The 19,234-nt window shown below is 45.4% G+C and overlaps 2 protein-coding genes across 3 annotated transcripts; one reads left to right on the top strand and one right to left on the bottom strand.

Moving 5' to 3' along the window:
* Positions 1–894: 894 nt before the first annotated feature.
* On the bottom strand, positions 895–15,689 carry LOC143330446 (actin-related protein 3-like). The gene is made up of 12 exons (XM_076747057.1): positions 15,466–15,689; positions 10,875–10,930; positions 10,602–10,726; positions 10,078–10,188; positions 9,869–9,964; positions 9,657–9,764; positions 8,940–9,083; positions 5,991–6,164; positions 5,361–5,453; positions 4,711–4,836; positions 3,951–4,034; positions 895–2,033 (listed from the first exon to the last, which is right to left on the bottom strand). Exons 1-12 carry the CDS (start codon positions 15,507–15,509, stop codon positions 1,938–1,940), a joined length of 1,257 nt encoding a protein of 418 aa, XP_076603172.1. The 5' UTR covers positions 15,510–15,689; the 3' UTR covers positions 895–1,937.
* An 857-nt stretch (positions 15,690–16,546) lies between these two features.
* On the top strand, positions 16,547–18,637 carry LOC143330478 (uncharacterized). 2 transcript variants are annotated; one of them, XM_076747107.1, is made up of 3 exons: positions 16,547–16,837; positions 17,126–17,283; positions 17,359–18,637. In XM_076747107.1, exons 1-3 carry the CDS (start codon positions 16,831–16,833, stop codon positions 18,121–18,123), a joined length of 930 nt encoding a protein of 309 aa, XP_076603222.1. In that variant the 5' UTR covers positions 16,547–16,830; the 3' UTR covers positions 18,124–18,637. The 2 variants fall into 2 exon arrangements, with proteins under 2 accessions (XP_076603222.1, XP_076603221.1); XM_076747106.1 differs by having other exon boundaries at positions 16,549–16,817; positions 17,359–18,635.
* Positions 18,638–19,234: the final 597 nt, after the last annotated feature.

Genomic DNA, 19,234 nt, shown 5'->3' on the forward strand with positions numbered 1-19,234 from the left:
AGAAAGGAGGCAGCTGGGGTGAAAATCCCCCAGAGGACTCCAGCAGTAAGAACTCTTCAACAAGCCTTTTCTTCATCACCCTCGCTATCTCATGTGCAGACAGCTGTGGTGGCGGCAGCTCATTCTCTGGAAGCACTCAGCCTACTTCCACTCCTCTGCAATGCTAGAGAGCACTGCTGCCCAGTGGACAGACGCTCAGGGACGCAGAGGGAGTGTGGGGGAGTTTAGCCTTCACCGTGAGCTTATTCTCTCCAGACCACCAGGAAAGAAGACTCAGGAGGGCCCGAGCCTGGCCAGTACCATCATCTCTGACTGCTTGTCTGAGGGTACATTTTGTGTTTTTCAGTGCTGCACAATATTAAAATATGAAATTAGTCTTAAGACAGCATCTGGATCAGGGGTCTCTGAACGTGTGCAGCATCATCGTCTCTCAAAACATCAAAGCTTCACAATAACGCCACATGTACAAACGTTTGCAGCACAAGCTCATCTTTTCTGTGGAAGCTTTTGTTCCTTGTGTTCAGACGGTAAAACATTCAGGGTTCAACAAGGCTGCGACCTTTCAATGAGTAAAAAAACACTCAATGTAAGATCTCAGCCAACAGAACTGTCCAACAACTGTCCCACGACCGAGCCAGCGCTCCTCTGAGGGGGAGATTACGTCCTCGAACGGGCATCAATTTCTGACAGGGAGGCCTGGAACTCGCCGTGATTAAGCGCTCATGATCGGATGAGATTAATAGTTTTCACCACAGCAGCCACCTGGCAGGGGGGCTCAGGCAGCGGGCTTCCTGTGACTGCTGCTCCCACAGTGATACTGACACCCAGTGTTCACAGCAGGAACTGCAAGTTGAGCAGGAATTACATCAGAAGTAAAGACCAAGACTTCAGCACTTAGAAACAAATTTGAGCCTTTATTGGAATGTTGCAAGGCATTAAATACACAAATCCCATTCTTTTAATAATTTGGTATTTAATAATAAAAAAACTTCTAGTCTAACAATACTGGTCTGACAGTCGTTCTTATTCAGTTTCATGGTCCTAGCCTCAGTAAGTCCTCTCTATTTTCTTTCACTGCATCACAGAGGTGGAATCCTGATGTCGTCTGAAGTGAAAGCAGACGTGAATTAAAAGTACTGTATGAAGAATTAAAGGGCAGACAGCGATGACACATGTGGGGAACAACAGGAGAGCGCCTACTCAAACTCAGGAAATACTGCGTATCAAAGCTGCGGCGTGGGTTAAAACAGTCTTGCTCATACTGGTCTCCATGTTTTTTCTATTTTTTTTTTTTAACCCCTGATTTCCCAAGTTTTACATATAAAAAACTTTTGTATGAAATATAAACAAGCTCTTACCGTGATACACAGACATGTGCATTTGAAGGTGGAAAGAAATGCAGAAAATCAAAGGAGACAATAAAATGTTCTAAACCTGTCGATGATCTCTTGTGTTTCATAAACATAAATAATATGTTCTGGCGTCAGGAAATTACTATCAATGCTTTTGTCATCCTCTTAGGCCTCCACCTGCACCATCTTTATCATCTTCATCATCATCATCATCATCATCATCTTTCACTGCATGTTGCTCAACAGATCCAGAAACGCTCTTGAAATCATTTTGGCTTACAAACCATTTTCCCTCATTTTGAAAGGAAAGACGGGGAAAAAAATGGAAAGAAAGAAAGAAAGAAAGAAAAAAAGGAACATTCACAATAAATTTTCCAGCCGGTCTGAGTTTGGTCTGGTCTCTTTTTTTTTTTAATATTCTGGATCGCCTTCTCGTCGCACACATCCATAGTTGAACAAGTAATCAAAAAGCACAGAAGCGCCACCGTCCTCCACCTCCTGAGCCTGTCCTTTACACCACCTAACTCCCCCCCACCCCCCCACTGCAGCCCCCACCCTCCGCTGTTAGACTCTGGAGGCCCAGAGTTAAGACATGACTCCGAACACGGGGTTGTGGCGACAGATGCTCGGGCCGATCTCCTCGTAGTCCTTTTTGGTGTGGCAGACCTGGTAGAACTCAGGCTGTGGAGGCACAAATGAACACGAAGGTGAAGCAGAACAAAAAACAAAAACACACAGAGCTCATCAACATTAAAAACTTGCACATATTTGCATATCTATTTTGTGCAGGTGGTGAGTTTTGGCTGTTCAGGCAGGACGCTGATTTTACTCATTTTAAACAAACTGCTGCTGCAGCTCTCAGCTCCACCTGAAGGCACATGTTTCTGGAAAGCAAATGGAAACGCTTTAAAGTCCAAATGAAACTTTAATTGTTTGTTTTTGTCTCCTGCAGCGTGCAGGTCCGCTCTGTTTGTGTCCCGTGAGCTCTTGAAAAAGTACCCAGAAGTGAGAAAATTGTAGGTTTTCCCCTGTCCTGTATTCAAAGTGTTGCTTTAGAGGGAAACACAGGACTCTGGATGACGAGGTGATCCTGCTGCTTTATGTTTGACCAGCAGTTTTCATTATTTCAGTCTGGATTCTCAGAAATCGCGTTCATCAGGGAATTTTAAGCCAAAACGTGATCTCTTCCTCGCCCTCAGGGTGTGTTTTCACAGCATAAAATAAGATGAAATGTAAAGAGACTCAAAGCTTCAACATATCTGTGGTTTGCAGTACAAAGCCAACATTTATTCTGCAGACTGGTTTGTCCATCAATGTAACTACAGTACGTTTTAATCCAAGGGCACTAACTGTGTATAAAGACACACAACTCATTGTTAGCTCAGCACAAAGAGAGCTAACCACGATAAGCTCAGAAAAGGGGCCGAGGTGTGTGAGGATCTGTGTGACGACAGCCTGTGTGTTCAACACGCTCGGCTCATCATGAAACAGCTGGCACACAGCTCTCTTTATTAGCCGTTAGCAGGTAGCTAGCGCTGCTGTTGGACGAGTGGTGTGTGTTTTTGTCCATGGTGGGAACACTGGGATGAAGACATACCGTAGCTGCGTGCTGACAGCCTACCTGTGTGTTCGTGCATCAGGTGAGCACAAATTAACCAAAACATGGGAACAAATTGTATCTCCTGTGCACATTATTGCATTTTCACCACTCCATGTGGTAAAATGTGGCCTCAGCACATACTTTTTCTCTCCGTGGCCACTTCAAGGCTCCGTGATTGACTTATTTTTACTGTTAAGTTTACATAAAGCACAGAGCACTGCACGAAAAACACAGACTTGTATTCATCTCAATGAGGCCGCTGCGTCGGCACGGCAGCAAAGTTGAACTGAGCCACCGAACAGCTATCCAGCAGGGAAAAGGTGAGTGCTCCAGTCGGTCTACAGGGCGGGGGGCTAATTGGCTCTTTTGCTGAAGCAGTTTAAGAAAATAACCTGCAAATGTCAACCCTGTTCAATTAAATTTCTTTCTTCTTAATAACGCTGCTGACAACACCATGCCTGTCCTTGCCTTGTAAGCTGAAGCATTTCTGGAGCTTTTCTGTCTTCCTTCAATATCACTGACTTTAGATAATAACAATCACATCAGCTGTTAAAAAATAATAAGTATGTTCATTTGTGTGAAAATGTCACGAGTGATCACTGCAGAGTTTGGCTGTTTTTTCTCAAATGGGGCCGCTCAGATGACGACGATGAACTGGAAGCTGTTAATATACAACATTATCTTTAACTGAGAAACCTGATACATACAAAAAAAAGACCAATTATCACTATCAGTTTAACATCAATTAGCCTTTTGTGGGTCAACCGTCAGAGATCTTTGCTCACAGTCACATTTCCTGCTGGTAAAATGATCACGGCCGCCCACAGCGTTCACGTCCATGCCAGACTAAAATGCATTAGACAACAAATGAGGATGGAGCAGAAGCACTGCGTGTCCTTCAAGGTCACACGGGGCCAATCAGATCTGAGCGTCCTGTCAGAACACAGAGCTCGTACACGGCGAAGAAGCAGCACAGTAACGCTGTTTGAAATACTTACAGTTGACGCTAACATTGATCCACCGAACCACACTGCATATCTCTGCATATGATGAGTGATGACTTGGACATCGATTGGTTTGGGCTGAGGAGGGAGGACAGAGAGAAAACCTGGGGATCAGTTACAGCGTGGGACGGAATAATGATGGATGTGGGATCTGAAGACCGTCCGTGTTTCACAGATACTGAGCGACACTTCATTCACACTCGTAGACGATGTGGAGCTGGAACCCTTTAACAGAAATAATCTCTGCTGGAACCACTTTGATATTTGCTGTGGTGTAAATGTGGGTGTGTGGTTTACACACATGCTGAAGCCCTGGAATGGTGCTCATCCATGTGCAGGAGATGCGGGACAGAAAACATTTGCTGCAGAAGAAAGCTGCTGGAATTACTCCTAAAATTCAGCCGGTTTCTATTTGTTTTCTGGGCTCGGATTAGCTCCGTCCTGAGGCGGATGCGGCCCGCTCAGCCTCAGGGTGGATGACATTTAACATCTCATCGCAGCTCGGAGGCAGCAGACTGACTACACACTTCTTCCCTCAAGGTGAAAGACTTCTGCAGTAGATTTGAAGATCCCGCTGGGTTCATACTTGATAAAGTCTGCCACTGAAATCATCTCATCTACATTCAACACACGCCGTACAAACAATAACTGCAGTGGAGAGGACGTTTTTTCTCAGTTTCACTCCTCGCACGGTGATTGTGTTTTGCCGAGCGGCATCGATCGCTGCTGCGTGTGAATTGATGCGCGCTCTCACCTTGAGCTTGCCTCCGCTCAGCTCCTCACTCATCTTCAGCCGGGCGTCAACCGTCCTCTTTAAGTCTCTCTGCAGACGACGCCCAAAGTCCCTGAACATGGTGGAGCCTCCTGACAGAACGATGTTCTGTGGAGGAAGAGGTGATGGGGATTACAGAGCTGTAGAATTAGAAGCACTTAACACCGCCGACCTGCAGCTGGCTGCTGGCCAGCCAGTCCGGGAAAACTGCTTGAGCTGGAAGTGCGATCTTATAAGTCTATGATGGGAAACGCTACAGATGAACACGGCGATGCATCAGTCTCACTCACTTCCTTTTCATCACTTCAGTCTCTACTCAGTCAAGAAAAATGTACAGAGAGCTGGACATCATCACAGGAAGAGTTTAATCAGACTGAGTCAAGGCTCTGACACAACGGCAAAGAAACTCATCACTTTAAACAAATACGTTCCAACACAAGCTCAAACCTAAAAAAATCCACTGAAATAAAGCAGAACGACTGTTGGATGTGACCTTCCTCCTGTTTGAGAATGAATAACAGTGCAGTTCTTCACTGTAAGTGACAGACCTTCATTGACAGGCTGGACTGTGAATAAGTTCAGGTGCAGTCAGAACAAAACAATGATCACAAACAGCCCTCCGGTCGGCTCACCTTATAGAGAGGACGCCTGACGTCGATCGGGCAGTTCTGAATGACTTCGTCCACGACTTCAGAGATGGGCTGGGTGAAGTCAGGGTTGGCAAACTGGGATGAACAGCAGACGAAGAAGACGCGTTACACTGTGCGGTGTGTGTGTACCACAGCTGCAGACACACACCGAGTGACGAGCAATGACGTGTGCAGGAGGCACTTTAAACATGTTTGATTTTAAAAACTGTCAGCATCAAACTAGTGTGACTCACAGGAAGGAGGCTGCTGCTATAAACTACTTCACTCCCATTCCTCTATCTGTGTGCTGCGTTCAATGTCCCTGCTGCTGCGTGAAACAAGAACCTCAGAGCTTTACGCTGCAGTAGTTCTGATGAAGACTTGGATCTGGCCTGCTTGGTTCTTCTGGGGGGATTTAACGCCCGCTATTTTGCAAGGCCACTGTCGCTGCATTCAGGGCTTAGCGCACCCAAGATGACTGCAGTTAGTTTAATGAAACACAAACCGGCCACAGCACTGACTCATCTCTACATTTACTCCCTCCTGCTCCTTTCAGACCTTACAGGCTGCGGTCATGATGTAAGGCCTCTCTACTCTTTGCAGGCGTCAATGATTCACGCCGCTCTGACCAACCTCTGGGTGGAAGAAGATCTCAGGCCCCAGGAAGCGCTCGTAGCCCACGTCGATGGTGAACTCCTTCTTGCTGATGGCGTTGATGCCGGTGTACTGCTTGATCCACTTGGAGCCGTCCGTGTCGTACTTGCTGAACTCTTTGACTAGATCTGGGCACACGTAGCTGAACCGCTCCTGATGGGAAGAGCACAAACAAAGTTGTATGATCAGCTCCAGCACAGCACGAAAAGCCTCACAATGGAGCTTTTAATTCCCTTTAAGTGCAGCTGACGGTGTGTTAGTAGTGCTCATATGAAGAGAACAAGGTGTCTCCTGCACTGTAATCCTTGTTTTCATCTTTGTGTAAAGACGCTCCTGAGCCCGTGGAGAGAAGCAGGAGTGACTGAGAGCTTATGAGGAGATCAATATGTGACGTTGTTTTTGTGTCTTAAACTGCACAGATCACAGCGAGCAAAGCTTCGGCTGTTTACACTGCAGTCGTTTTAATCACATCCGGCACAGATCGAGAGCTGCATCTGGACGACGCAGCAGATTTTCTTACATGCTCATGGTAGAAATCTACTGACTCATTGTCGTTATGAGTCACTGTTTGATCACAGGACTTTCACTTGTGTTTAAGCTATTTTTAATGCTGTTTCACCGCCACCGTAGGAGGCGAGGCGTATTCAGTTGGTTGCAATCTGCAACCTCACCACTAGATGCCACTAATCCGTCTGAGTTAGCATTATCACCGCTAACAGCTGCTATTTCTCATTGGAACATGTGTCATATTCACTAACCAGAGCTGACACGTACGAATTCATCTCTAAACAGTGATTTTCTTTCTGTCTGAACAGTGAAACCGTCCATTTCTAAGCTCTCGTGCTGTTGTGTTGATGTCTTCTGCCTTCCTGCTGCGCGCACATCCTTCATTGTCTGAAAAGCAGAAACTCATCTACATCAGCAGCCAATTTCAATCAAAATCAACCAGCAAAATTAACCTACAAATGTCCTCTTCTATTTGTGTCAGCATGTTTGATCACGGTGCTGTAATGCGAGCGCGGTAATGAGAGCACGGGCTGTTTTTGTTTATTCTGCTGGTGCGGTCTGCCGCGATGTGGGGAGCTGCACAAACACGTTCAAAAAATGACACCAGTCTGAAGCGTAATTGCTTTTGCTTCGGTAACAGTGAATGTGAATGAGCAGAACATTACAGTGGACTGTGTTAGCGATGTCATTAGTGTGATTTGCAGGGAAGGCGGTTCACACTGTGAACCAAGCAGCAGTGGAATTAACATTTGCAGACATGACGGGTAACATGCACCACGCGCATCCCCTCAACTCTGAAGCTAATTATTTGAATTCACATTATTTTCTTGTTTGTCTCGGGGTAATGAAGAACGGTCCTTGACATGGAGAACAAAGTCTTGGATAACAAGCTATTTAATAAACATGAGGGAATAATGGAGAACTGAGGTGAATGAATAAATTGTGGTCACTGATAGAAAGAACAACAATAATATGAAAAAATGGATATATATGTTTATTTGGAGGCACAAAGCGTATCTATAGCTCTGGTCGATCTCAGCTTGGAGAACAGTGGTAATTAATCACAAGCTAAACAAAAGCAGTGGGTGTTTGAAGCAGCTGCATGTAGCAGGCAGAGCAACAGTGCCCCCTGGTGTCCGCATGAAGAAAAACAACGAGCAACTTTCCATCGAATGAAAGAAGTCCAGAAAGACTTTCTACAGATTCAGGTTTCACCGCACAGCCTTTAGTTTCACGTGCCGATGGAAAGTCCTGCAGCTGGATATGCAAAGCTGGTGGTGAAGGACTGAAAATGTAACTGGCTCATTGAGAACAATGAGCTCTGCTGGTGCACGTCGGCTGGACGAGCAAATATGAACACACACCTTCACTCCATTGTCTTAAAATACGAGTAAATGTGTCTTTGTTGCCTCCACTTGGTATTTTTATTAAGTGCCTTATCTAATTAACTCCAGGTCTGTGTGTTTGGCAATGATTATGCCAAATGTATTTCATTAGACAGCAGGAGATGTCTTCTAATATTCAGCATAAAGATGAAGCACTGACAGACTTCACATCATTTCAACATGGTCCCAGGACAAAGCAAACTGTTCCTGATGTACAAAGAAAGACGGTGTGCTGCTGTGAGTTATGAACATATTGTCGTCTGTGTGCAGCTCTGTTCTGGTGCAGTGCTGTCAGCTGTAGGAGCAGGCAGGTTTAACAGTGTCCCTGAGGAGAAAAGACTGTTTGTCATGTGATTTAGGTGAGACTGAACAGGAAGTCTGCTCCTGGTTTTATTGTTCGTTACACGACGGTTTAAAGGCGACACTGTTCAGTACAAACGCCCCTCATCTCTGATGATGATGTGTCTCACAGAGGTAACCTTTGTCATGGCAGATTTTACTTGTAGAGTCTTGAACAGAAGACAAAGCTCTTTGCTCTCCGTGTAATTTAAGTTATGTTATGCTGAAGTTCCACAAACGGTCCTTCACAGCAGCTGCATACATAACAAATAACTAGTTATAATATTCTTATAATATCCACATCAGAACCCTAAAATGTGAGTTAGTGATGTGAGCTAAACATACTTCTTTCAACATAATATTCTTAACATGTTCCCATATTAACTTTATTATAATTTATCATAGCTTATGCTAACTTGCAGCTGCTCAACAACGCAGTGTGCTTTATCAGTGGAATATTTTCGGGGCGGCGCATCGTGTCCACAGGCTCTCCAGATAACAGCGAGGAGATTCATTTTCCTCGTGTGAGCAGAATATAAAGAAAGACAGCGAACACGCAGCACAGCTGTGAAGCCAGACGCCCGTGTGTTGTATCCCACTGATGATACATGGAGTAACTCTGGTCAGCACCAGCGGGGGTCATCATCGCCCTCCCGGCAGAGGAAGTGGCTGATGGGACCTGCAGCTGAGGACCTACCTTGACCGCCTTGGCCGTCTCCAGCGACTGCTCCGATGGGATGCCCACCTCCCTCTCCCTGAGGAGCTGCTGGGTGAAGTAGGTGATGTCTCGTCCTGCGATGGGAATGTGCTTTATACAGCTGCCGATAACGTAACCTTCAGCCTGGGAGAGACGGGGGAATACAGACGCAGAGGTCGTGTCAAACAGAGAAGTGTGCAGAGAGCCCAGAGACAGAGTGTGCAGTTGTTGGAGCTTGATGTTTTTCCATCAGAAGGCTGGACTGCGAGGCCTTCACCGCGTCCCCGTGGTGTTGTGTTTGGCTTGCTTTTTGCGCATGTTCAGCAGTCGCTGCAGACATGCTGATTCAGTCATCCAGCCGCTAAATATATTCTGCAAGCACATTTCCTAAATCTGAGTAATTCCTTCCAGCCTCTGGCCTACTTTTAAACATCAACGCCATCCTGTTACAGTGCAAGCAGACAGGTGGGAAGAGGGAAATGCCTGTTCACGTGTAGTGAAACACTTTTGTACACACTGCTGCTCTAATCATGAGTAAAAGTGACTCCTTCACTGTTTATTAACAGTCAAAAATGAACAGAAAGAACACAAAACTCAATTAAAACTCTGATGTTGTCTGATGTTAACAAAAAGTCCAACCTGGTGACTCCACCAGAGAATAAATATCAAGCTTCTTTGACCGTGTGTGAGGCAGCACCCGTCGATCCGGAAACTCACCACAGGGATGACGTGGGTGACGCCGTCCCCGCTGTCGATGACGGTGCCCGTCAGCGTCCTCTCCCCCACCTGTCTGGACGTCCAGGAGGCGGCTAGAGCCAGCACAGCCTAACACACACACACACAGAAGTGTCATACTGATAGCTGATAACAGAATTAGGAATCAGACGAGAGAATTATCTGATGGTATCTGGAGATCTGGCATATCTCACCTGCACAGCGATGTACAGCCCCGGCACATTGAAGGACTCGAACATGATCTCGGCTGTGTACTCTCGGTTTTCTGGTGTGTTCAGAGGAGGCTCTGTCTGCAAACAGACGATACACAGCACAGAGGCACAGCACAGTTAGACTGTACTGCCTAAAAATGTCCATCAAGACCTGAATCCGCTCTGGACTGACCACGTTTTAAGGCTCTTACCAGGAGGAAGTAGTGGTCCTCAGGCTCAGCCCTCAGGTACTTAAAGATGATTTGCTCCATGAAGCGCTCCATTAGGTCCCAGTCCTCCACAATCCCATGACGGATTGGCCACTGTGGGTACAAGAGTTCAGCTAATCAGAACACAGCATGTGAGACACACTGACAACATCACTTCCTTCCACTGTGTTCAGCTTGGCTTCCTGTCTATATGGTTTCTGTGAGATGACCGCACAGCCTCCCCTCAGCTAGGTTTGGATGAAAATATGGGCTATCAGAGACCAGCGAGAGCTGCTGTGCAGAGGTGATTCCCACACTGTGTTTGACTCTGGTGAGGTATCTCCATCCTTGTTTGGGGAGAAGAAAAACAGATGCTCACCACTGCAGCAAACAGGGTGGGAACGTCTCTAAACGCTTCACATGTATGATGACTGTTTCAGTTCTCTAAAGGAGCTGAAACGCATCAAACATGGTGATCGCTTCGCCAGCCGCTCCCATGGGCGTGTTGAGCCGTCAGGGTCGCGTACCTTAGTGGAATATGTGGGCTTGTCTACTGCTTCGTCTCCGATGTAGAAATCCAAGTCATCCACCCCCTTCATCATCCTCCGCTGGGCCTGGTCTCCGACCTTGGCTGACTCTTTGATGGCGATACCTGACAAGAACAACGGGGAGGATCAACTGGCTTGAAAAGCCGTGCACATTTTATTGAGAAAGAAGTTAAAATGATCATTATTTCTGAACTGTTCTACAATAGCTGCCTGCTGGTGTGAGGGAAAGTCAACACACAGCGAAATACTCACATGATGGAACGATGAACTGTGGCTCTGTGTTCCCTGCATACCCCAGTTTGGTGTAACTGCAAGAGAAAAGCGTCACATGTCATTAAAGAGTCACTGAAAGTTCAAGATAACACCAACCACCTGCGACGCTGCATTTGTATGCGTGAAAGTTCACTTCAGCTGAGATTATTTTGGGCTTCTATCTAAGATGCTATCGTTTTGATCAATGCCGTCACTGTCCTTCGGCGGCTGGTCGGGAGCCAAAAGCAGCGGCAGCTCTGGAGTTTGCTAATGGGAGGCCGTTAAAAGAGACCATTCATGTCACATTGGGAAACTGAAGACTATTCATATTTGTCCCGGGGGAAAAAAAAGATCACTTCTGCATAAACTGACCATCCTTAATATAAACTAGCTCTGACCTCAACACTGCTGCTTTCTTACTGCCTGCTTCTGAAAAACTGAACCAAACAGGGAAGTTGTATGAATAAAAAATGATGTAAGAGGTTTCCAAAAGTCATTATGACGAGGACACATCAGCAACATTTCCACCTACATGCTCATATAACATTTGGTTTAGACTCCTTCAGCCTGAGCCTCAAAGACTTTCCAGCCTCCTCTGTGCCTCCTCTCTGCATCAAGGCTGCTTCGCGGGGCACATGCTAACCAGATGTAGTCCTGACTGGGGTAGGCCCAGACAGGACTCCCGTACTTCCTGCACACAGGGCCCAAGGGACTGATAGAGGACACTGCTGACGGCTGCCAAAGCACTGTGGGCATAATAGGCCACATCCTGGTCATAACAGTGGCTCCTTTGAATCTCACTTTACAAAAAAGAAGCAGGAAGGGCCACATCAGCAGAGTAGGAACGAGCAAACTTGGTCTGGAATGGTCTAAAATGTGAGTTAGAGCGACAGTCTGAGTGTTTGGTTTGTTCATCTGCTTAAGTATTAACTTCTCAGACTCCACCTGCGACATGTTTACGAAGGCTTTTACATTTCCTGTCCTGAACACCAACGATGGATTTAGTTTCTACAGACGTTTGTGTAGAATAAACACAGAAAGGAAGCATAAATATAAGATTAAGAAACAACACTCCTCAAGTGCAAAACACTTAAGCAGTCATTTCTTTTCACCAGATGTCATTTTTATGACCACACAACACAGGCAAATTCCACTTTCTATGGCTTCTCTCAGAGTTTAATGCTTAATCATACTGATTAAAGGCTAATCTTTATCATCCCTGCAGATTATGCCCCACCCCTGAGCAGACGAGTGGAGCTAAATTTAAAAAACATAATGCAAAAAAAGTTACTGTGAACCATAAAAACAGGTGCCTTGATTTCTATCTAAGAATAAAAGATAAACCCTTTGCTCCTCAGTGTGTTCGACAGAGCATGAGTGCTGCATGTGTGTGTGTTCAGCTCAAAGACAAAAACCAAAGTCTGCTTCCCAGCTGAGCAGATACTCACAACCTGTGTACATTTATGTCCTGTGTTAAATAACGTCACGCTACTGTTATGTGACCTGACACTTCCTGTCGGCGACAGCGGGCGCACAACCGCCACTGCCTGCTTCTTCTGCCTCAGGCGAGCTGAAAACAGTGTGGATGTGTGAAAAAAAGTTATATAATGTAATCTGGCAGCTTCACCTGGCTGTCAGACACAGTACCTACAGAGCCGACAATGTTGATTTTTCAAGGTAGAACCAGGAGAACAAACACGGTGGGATCACACAATAGGTCGTGTTCAAATCAGGAGAAAACTGGAGGAAAGAGCTGGCAGGACCACAGTGTGCGGCATTACTGAGAAACAGCAGCACAACTTCTTTCAAACTGTCGATTTCTAAGGTCTAAGTTTACACTGCCTTGTAAAAAAAGAGAAATTCTCCCTCTGGTGACTTACAGTGTCCTCTTATGTCATGTCTCTGGGCTTCATAGAGGCCTGTCTGCAGGAGTTTGGTCACTGCTGCCAGTAAACACCAGAACCACTTCAACAAACTGGACAAATAAACGAACTCTTATGATCCTTTAAACCCGTAAAGCAACGCGTCAGTGTGCTTTTATCTTGATCAAGCCACAGTATGTTCAGTGAAAAGCCTGATAAACCCTGAACCTGCCCTGCAACAAACAGCACACAGATGCGTTCAGGGACCAGCTGGTCAACATGGTGGAACATATAAAGCCAGATCATTCTGCAGGCTGTTGAGGGACTAAAACGAGAGCCAATGTCGGACTTACATCATTTAATACAACTTTAAATAAATACTAAGGCTTTGTTTGATATTATCAAACTTAAAAAGAAAAAGCATAGATATATAGTGGGCGAATAATCATAGATTTTTTGCATATTTATGGGTCCAATACTGTCATTTAACTTTGAAAACATCAGAAATCAGCCTATTGAAGCTGTCTGCCTTTGCAACTCATTGATTTGTTTCAACGTAAAATGCATCTGTTTGCTTTTATTTTCATGGTTCACAGCAGCCAAATGTAGCAGCGGAGCTGAGAACACCTTCATACCACAGAACAGTCCCAGCTTGTCTACCTCAGCCTGCCTCGACAAGCACCACGAACAACAACACATGTCTGACTGTGGACATCATCGCACTGGACAGCTGAACAACAACCGACTGGACAACTGGAGGGAACCACTTCTGCCAAATGATTATATGTTGGCATCTTTTTTTTAGGAATCTTACACGTCATTACTTCAGCTCAATGAAGCATCTACTTTCTGGCAAATGTCTGTTGTCTATAATGTAGTTTTAACTCCCCTTGTGATTTAATATACACCCACATACATAATAAATACCCACGCTGGCCGAGGCTCGTTAATGAATGCTGCCTCGTGTTGCGAAATTCCAACTGTTTGTTTTGAACGCATGAAGAATGACTCCACCCAAGCCATCCACTGCACCAAGCTGCAACACCTGGAACTGTTCTGCTACTGAAGCTCAAAAGACGACTGAACCGGGACTACACCCACATCTGGACGTGACTGTGGTTCCTTCATTGCATGGTCAAGTCGTCTTTTCTAATAATAGCGGCCAGGCCATTAAGAGGGTCGGTGGTTAAAGGAAGCGGAGTTGTCATTGTTTGGACATCATGAGCATGACTCAGAGACAGCTGCTGAACTCCCTCAACACATCTGCCGACAGCTGGTACTCTCTGCTCTTAGCTTGTCAAAGTTTCCACTTAATTCAACTAATCATGAGCCAAACCTCAACCTAAACTGCGACTTTGTGACCAAGCGTTATTTCTGCAGATGAACAAAAAGGCCTGTGGTCATTGATACTGGAGCATATGTGTTATGACTATAAGGCTTGGCCAGAATGCAGAAGCCATCTGCTTGACGAGGAGAAACAGGCTAACCTCCTTCTCAGCTGCACTTTCCTTCGCTGTCCCAGCAAAGATCAGAAGCAGCAGACTGGTTAACAGCCTGAAGGGAGGGGGGACGAGCGGGGAGGTATGCAAGGCGAGGAGTGACGAGTTCAAGCCTCTGCATGCAAGCAATGCAAAGCACTTTTTGCCCCCGAAAATAACTGAGCATACCTAACGTGCTGAGAAGTGTTATTTGGACGAATCTGCACTGGTTAAAAGACTTTTTCCTCAAAGTGAGGAGCATGCAGAGAGAGGTGCATACAAAGACTGCGTGGGTTGCAAAACAATACAGTTAAATAACTCAAGAAGTGGTTTAAATCATTCATTTACAAAGAGGAAACAGAGGTGAAATCTACCGAATACCAGCAGCAGGAGAGGAGGCGTTCAATGATCAATACAAACACTGCTGCAGGAGCTCAGGCATCATCTGGCCCTGTGCGATTTGGTCCGTCCTTTCTAAAAATGCTGATAACGCAGATTCTTATTAGGTCAGTACAGTGGAGACAGTCTGGTTTGGGAAATAATCGGTAGCCCGGCAAAGAAAAGAAATTAGAGAAGTTAATCAAAAAAGCATGTTCGGATGCCGAGAAACGACCATATATGGACTAAAAAGCGTGAATAAGGAAGTGTAGGCTGAATAGGAAGTAGTATTGCGCCTGCTCAAATCCAGACTAACGGGCGAAAAGATTTATGAATAGCACAAGCTAAAGTCACGGCTGTCTTCACGGGACACTTAATAATGTGGACAATCTGGTAAATTAAGAGCGTTTGATTATATCGGCCATGACGGCCTGCCCGCTCCAAATGAATGAAAGCAGCTCTGACGGAAGCCTTCCTCACTCAGGTTTCGGTCTTGCAACAGCTAGCCTGCTCCTTGCAGCGATAGACATTCGACAGGAAGAAAACACAGTCTGGTATGAAACCCTGATAATGACGAAACTAGCTAACGAGCAGGAAAACGAACGTGAAAAATACACGGTGACCGCGCACTCCAGAGCAGCTCAAATGTCCTGACCGGGTTTATCTCGGAGCGCAGCCGGGAGAGATGAATGTGTCACAGTTAGCTGTTCGTTAGCATGTTAGCTCGCTGGCTAGCTGTCTGCATATAGCTTACACAGACACACACACACCCAGTTGCCGCTGCTACTGACACTGACAGTCCCTAACCGTTCTCCGCGTCTCGGTGACACCCGAGCCCCCTGTCTGCACGGCGCTCCCGTTTGAACAGCTTACCCTGTGCCGCAGTCGACAACACACGCCGGTAACCGTCCAGCCATCGCTCCCCGGGTCTCTGCGGTTTAGAAACGGTTAAACTTGACGGACAGCAGACTGTGTCGGCTGGAGGAACTGGCAAGCCGTCCACAGGCGGAACCCTGAGCCCGCACAGTGCCGTTTCCACTTCCGCACTCGGCTTCTGGCAGCTAGGGAGAGGCAAGATGGCGGAGGCCGGGTAGAGCGACGCAGGCAGGGCAGAGCAGCTGTCAATCACCGTGAGAGGGCGGCGCTAACCCTACATAAAGTCAACCATGAACTCCATGAAGAAGAAACTACTGTTAAAATCCTCTAATACAAATCATATGTTTTATTTTACTATTTAGATAGGATGTTCTCCTTTTCTAACATGAAAAATATATCATTATCTGTTGGGAGTTAAAGAACAAATGAATATATGAATTAATGATATAATGTAAAATATTTATTTATGGCTATATATTTACATTAACTTCTGATTAATAAGCGTAATTTAAATGGGCACTGAAAACCAGTTGTTTCAATTATTATGATTATTTGCATTAGCATTAGCATTAGCATTAGATTAGATTAGATTCAACTTTATTGTCATCGTCAGAGTGCAACAGAGACAACGAAGTGCAGTGATTATGATAATGCCAATGATTCATCTTGCATTACTATATTACAATATTTTTATAATACATATATAAAGTTATATATATATATATATATATATATATATATATATATATATATATAGAGAGAGAGAGAGAGAGAGAGAGAGAATATGGTGGCTGTGCTGCCACTGTATACCAAAAGGAGTGTAATACTAATAAATACTAATAAATATAAATAAAACAAAATTAAATATTCATTATATTTATATTACCATAAAGAAATAAAAGTCAGACCGAATTTATCCTAATTTGAAAAGTAAAACAAAAAATATTACAATAATCAAAATAACAGTATGTACAGTAAAATCTGTCTTCACTCCAGGTCGGTAGGTGGCAGTAATGCTCCTGTAGCCTACAGTTTCACTCCGTCTGGGGCGGGTGCAGCTAAACCCACGAAGAAGAACATAAACCGTCTGTTACAGGGAGCTGCGACCACTAGACTGACTGGCGAGAAGCGAACGTATTATGGTAGATAACCTGAGTTTACTCCGCAGACTATGACTCACTTTCGGGGCCAGATACGGGGGCCACACTGGGGGCCGACGATGGACAACATGCTGATAGATTTCTGGCGCAAACACGAGTGTCTTTTTAATTCCTCGGTTGATTCTTACTACGACAAGGATTTGAAGACAAAGCTGTGGAGCGAGTTCGCTTTGTCCATCGGGAAGCCTGGTAAGCCTGGACCATGAACGGTGAGACACAGAGAGGACTTTATTTATTCATGTCTCATATGGAAAACCTGAGATATGAACCGTCTGAAGTGTGTTTATGGTGGAGAGTTTGACTGACATGATGCTGAATTACATCCAGAGAGTGCAGAGTAGAAGAAGTCCTGTGAGTTTATTTATAGAGATTTAATTTGGGATTACAATTAAAAACACAAGAAGATGCAATAGAATAAAGAATCTAGACATCAGTTATGACCAGTGAAGAGAGGCTTCTTGGTGCTTCTTCGTCATATTTTCATCGTTTCCTTGCAGTGTCTGATGTCGAGAGACGGTCGAGGTCGCTCCGGACTCAGTACGGGAGGGTGCTGTGGCATCCAGAGAGGGTCAGCACAGTCCAGCAGAAGATGCTCAGGGAGAAACTGGATTTCTTGAGGCCTTACATCGTTCGCAGGCGAGGTGATTCGTATCTGGTGAGTTTGAAACTAATGCAGAAGAGCCTGCTGGTGCTTCCCTGCAGATGTCTTATTTTCATTTACTTTTTGCAGGAGGAGAAGTTTGATGATCAGGAAGAGGACGACGAGGAGTTGGAGACTGAAGGAAGCCTTGACCAGGAGATGGGAAGCTCCTTTGGTAGCCCACTGGATGCTGATGTGACGGGGCAAGATCTAGATGATGAACCCCAGTCTGCGTCCACCCCAAACCCTGCTCCGCTGCACTGTCCAAACCCTCAGCTTCAGGTTACAGACGTCATGTCTTTGAGCTGTCCACACCATCACAAAGACGAGGGTTCCACCAATCAGCCTGAGCAAACAGCAAGCACACCCCAGCTCGACGTACTAAACCACTTTGCAGAGGTCATGTTGGCAGATATGCGTCAAATTAAAAACCCCGTGGTGCTCATGAGACTTCGCCGAGATATCACCGACCTGGTGTTCAAAGCGGTGGAGGAGGACGTGCAGAGACGATGCGTTCAAGTCCCGTCCGTGCCCAAAGCGGGGGAGAGTGCGCAGTTACGGAGCTGCTCCAGGCCCCAGCAGGCGAGTTCACAGACAAACTACTCTTGGAGGCAGAGGTTTATGATGAGGAAGAGCAAAGGCTGCGAGATTGGAAGGAGGATGCAGAGATGGGAGGAGATGAAGCACATGAGGAGGAGGTCCAGGAGTCGGTTATCGCTGCCCAACCAGCAAGGCCAAGCACAGGAGGGGATGAGTGACAGCAGCTCTCAGGTTATTATTCAGGCGTCTGAGATCAAAAGAGAGACAGAGCCACACATGGTCAAGGTTGAGGAGGACACGCTTCCACTGGCTTGACAGTTTAAAGTGATAACTTTGGCGTACAGAAGTCCTGACGTTTGTACCGTCTTAGCACTCAGTAGCACTTTGTGAATCTCAAAAAAAACAGTGAAACTGATGAGATCAAACATTAAGTATTTTGTCTTTGTGTTGTTTTTCAGGTGAGTTTATGTCCAACAGCAAATGATCACATTCTGTTTTATTGATGTTTTACACGGCATCCCGGAGGACTCATGGACCTTAAAGTAAAAACCAAGGAGTGCATCTAACATCACAAATGAAAGCAGAAGCTCCTCTGCCGTTTCAAACACAGATGTCTAGTCTCTAACTTGGTCTTGCCTTTCGGAAACGAGTCGTGGGAGCAACTTTAAGCAAACGAAAACCTCACAGCCTTACAGGTAAAACAGTCACAGGTGATTCTGAGCTCTAAGCACGAGGCGGTGGACGCTGTGTGACCGACTCACATCGAGGCCTCGTGGATGTTTTGACGCTCTGCTCCTATTAAAGAGAAAACACCTGTTTTCACTCTCAGTCTGTGTTCTTTGTGTGTGTGTGTGTGTGTGTGTGTGTGTGTGTGTGTGCGTGCGTGTGTGTGCGCGCGCACAGTGTTCATCCAGGTTGAGTATTTACTCTACTGTTTTCTTAATGTCGTGTCTAATATGTGCTGAACTGCGCCCACAAGTCGACACACATCTTGACAGTTCCATCAATTGACCAGCAGATGGCGGTGTGAGTGTTACCTCAGGGTGTCGCGCTCATCTTGACTGGATTACTGTTTATATTCCAAGTTTGATTTAAGCAAGACCAACAGCATATTAAGGTACGAAACCAGACCTGCAGCAGCACTTCTCAATATCTTCAAATGAATCTCTCAAATTAAGACTGAAAAAATGTCATTGACGTTTATGTGAATACTTAAAGTTTAGCTGTTTTAAAGATGATGCATTGGATGTGCTTTGGTTCAGTATGCAGGCTGTTGTAGGTTTAAACATACAACCCCTGCTGAGTTCAGGGTGATCATGAAGGCACACAGTACATAAATGACTGCAGTTAGAACTTATTTTACTATCAATTACTGAAACTATCTGCGATATATGATATCAAACAAAAGTAAAACTATTAAGAATAA

This window comes from Chaetodon auriga, chromosome 13, assembly GCF_051107435.1.
Source record: "Chaetodon auriga isolate fChaAug3 chromosome 13, fChaAug3.hap1, whole genome shotgun sequence".
Taxonomy (NCBI): Eukaryota; Metazoa; Chordata; class Actinopteri; order Chaetodontiformes; family Chaetodontidae; genus Chaetodon; species Chaetodon auriga.

Excerpts from the sequence above, each read along its gene's own strand:
- LOC143330478 (XM_076747106.1), top strand. The coding sequence starts at position 16,640 with ATGACTCACTTTCGGGGCCAGATACGGGGGCCACACTGGGGGCCGACG. Across the intron at positions 16,818-17,125 it reads TTTGTCCATCGGGAAGCCTG|TGTCTGATGTCGAGAGACGG; the intron begins GTAAGCCTGGAC and ends GTTTCCTTGCAG. Across the intron at positions 17,284-17,358 it reads GGCGAGGTGATTCGTATCTG|GAGGAGAAGTTTGATGATCA; the intron begins GTGAGTTTGAAA and ends TACTTTTTGCAG.
- LOC143330446 (XM_076747057.1), bottom strand. The coding sequence starts at position 15,509 with ATGGCTGGACGGTTACCGGCGTGTGTTGTCGACTGCGGCACAGG. Across the intron at positions 10,727-10,874 it reads ACAGTTCATCGTTCCATCAT|GTATCGCCATCAAAGAGTCA; the intron begins GTGAGTATTTCG and ends TGTTCTTGTCAG. Across the intron at positions 9,765-9,868 it reads GGCTGTACATCGCTGTGCAG|GCTGTGCTGGCTCTAGCCGC; the intron begins GTGAGATATGCC and ends TGTGTGTGTTAG.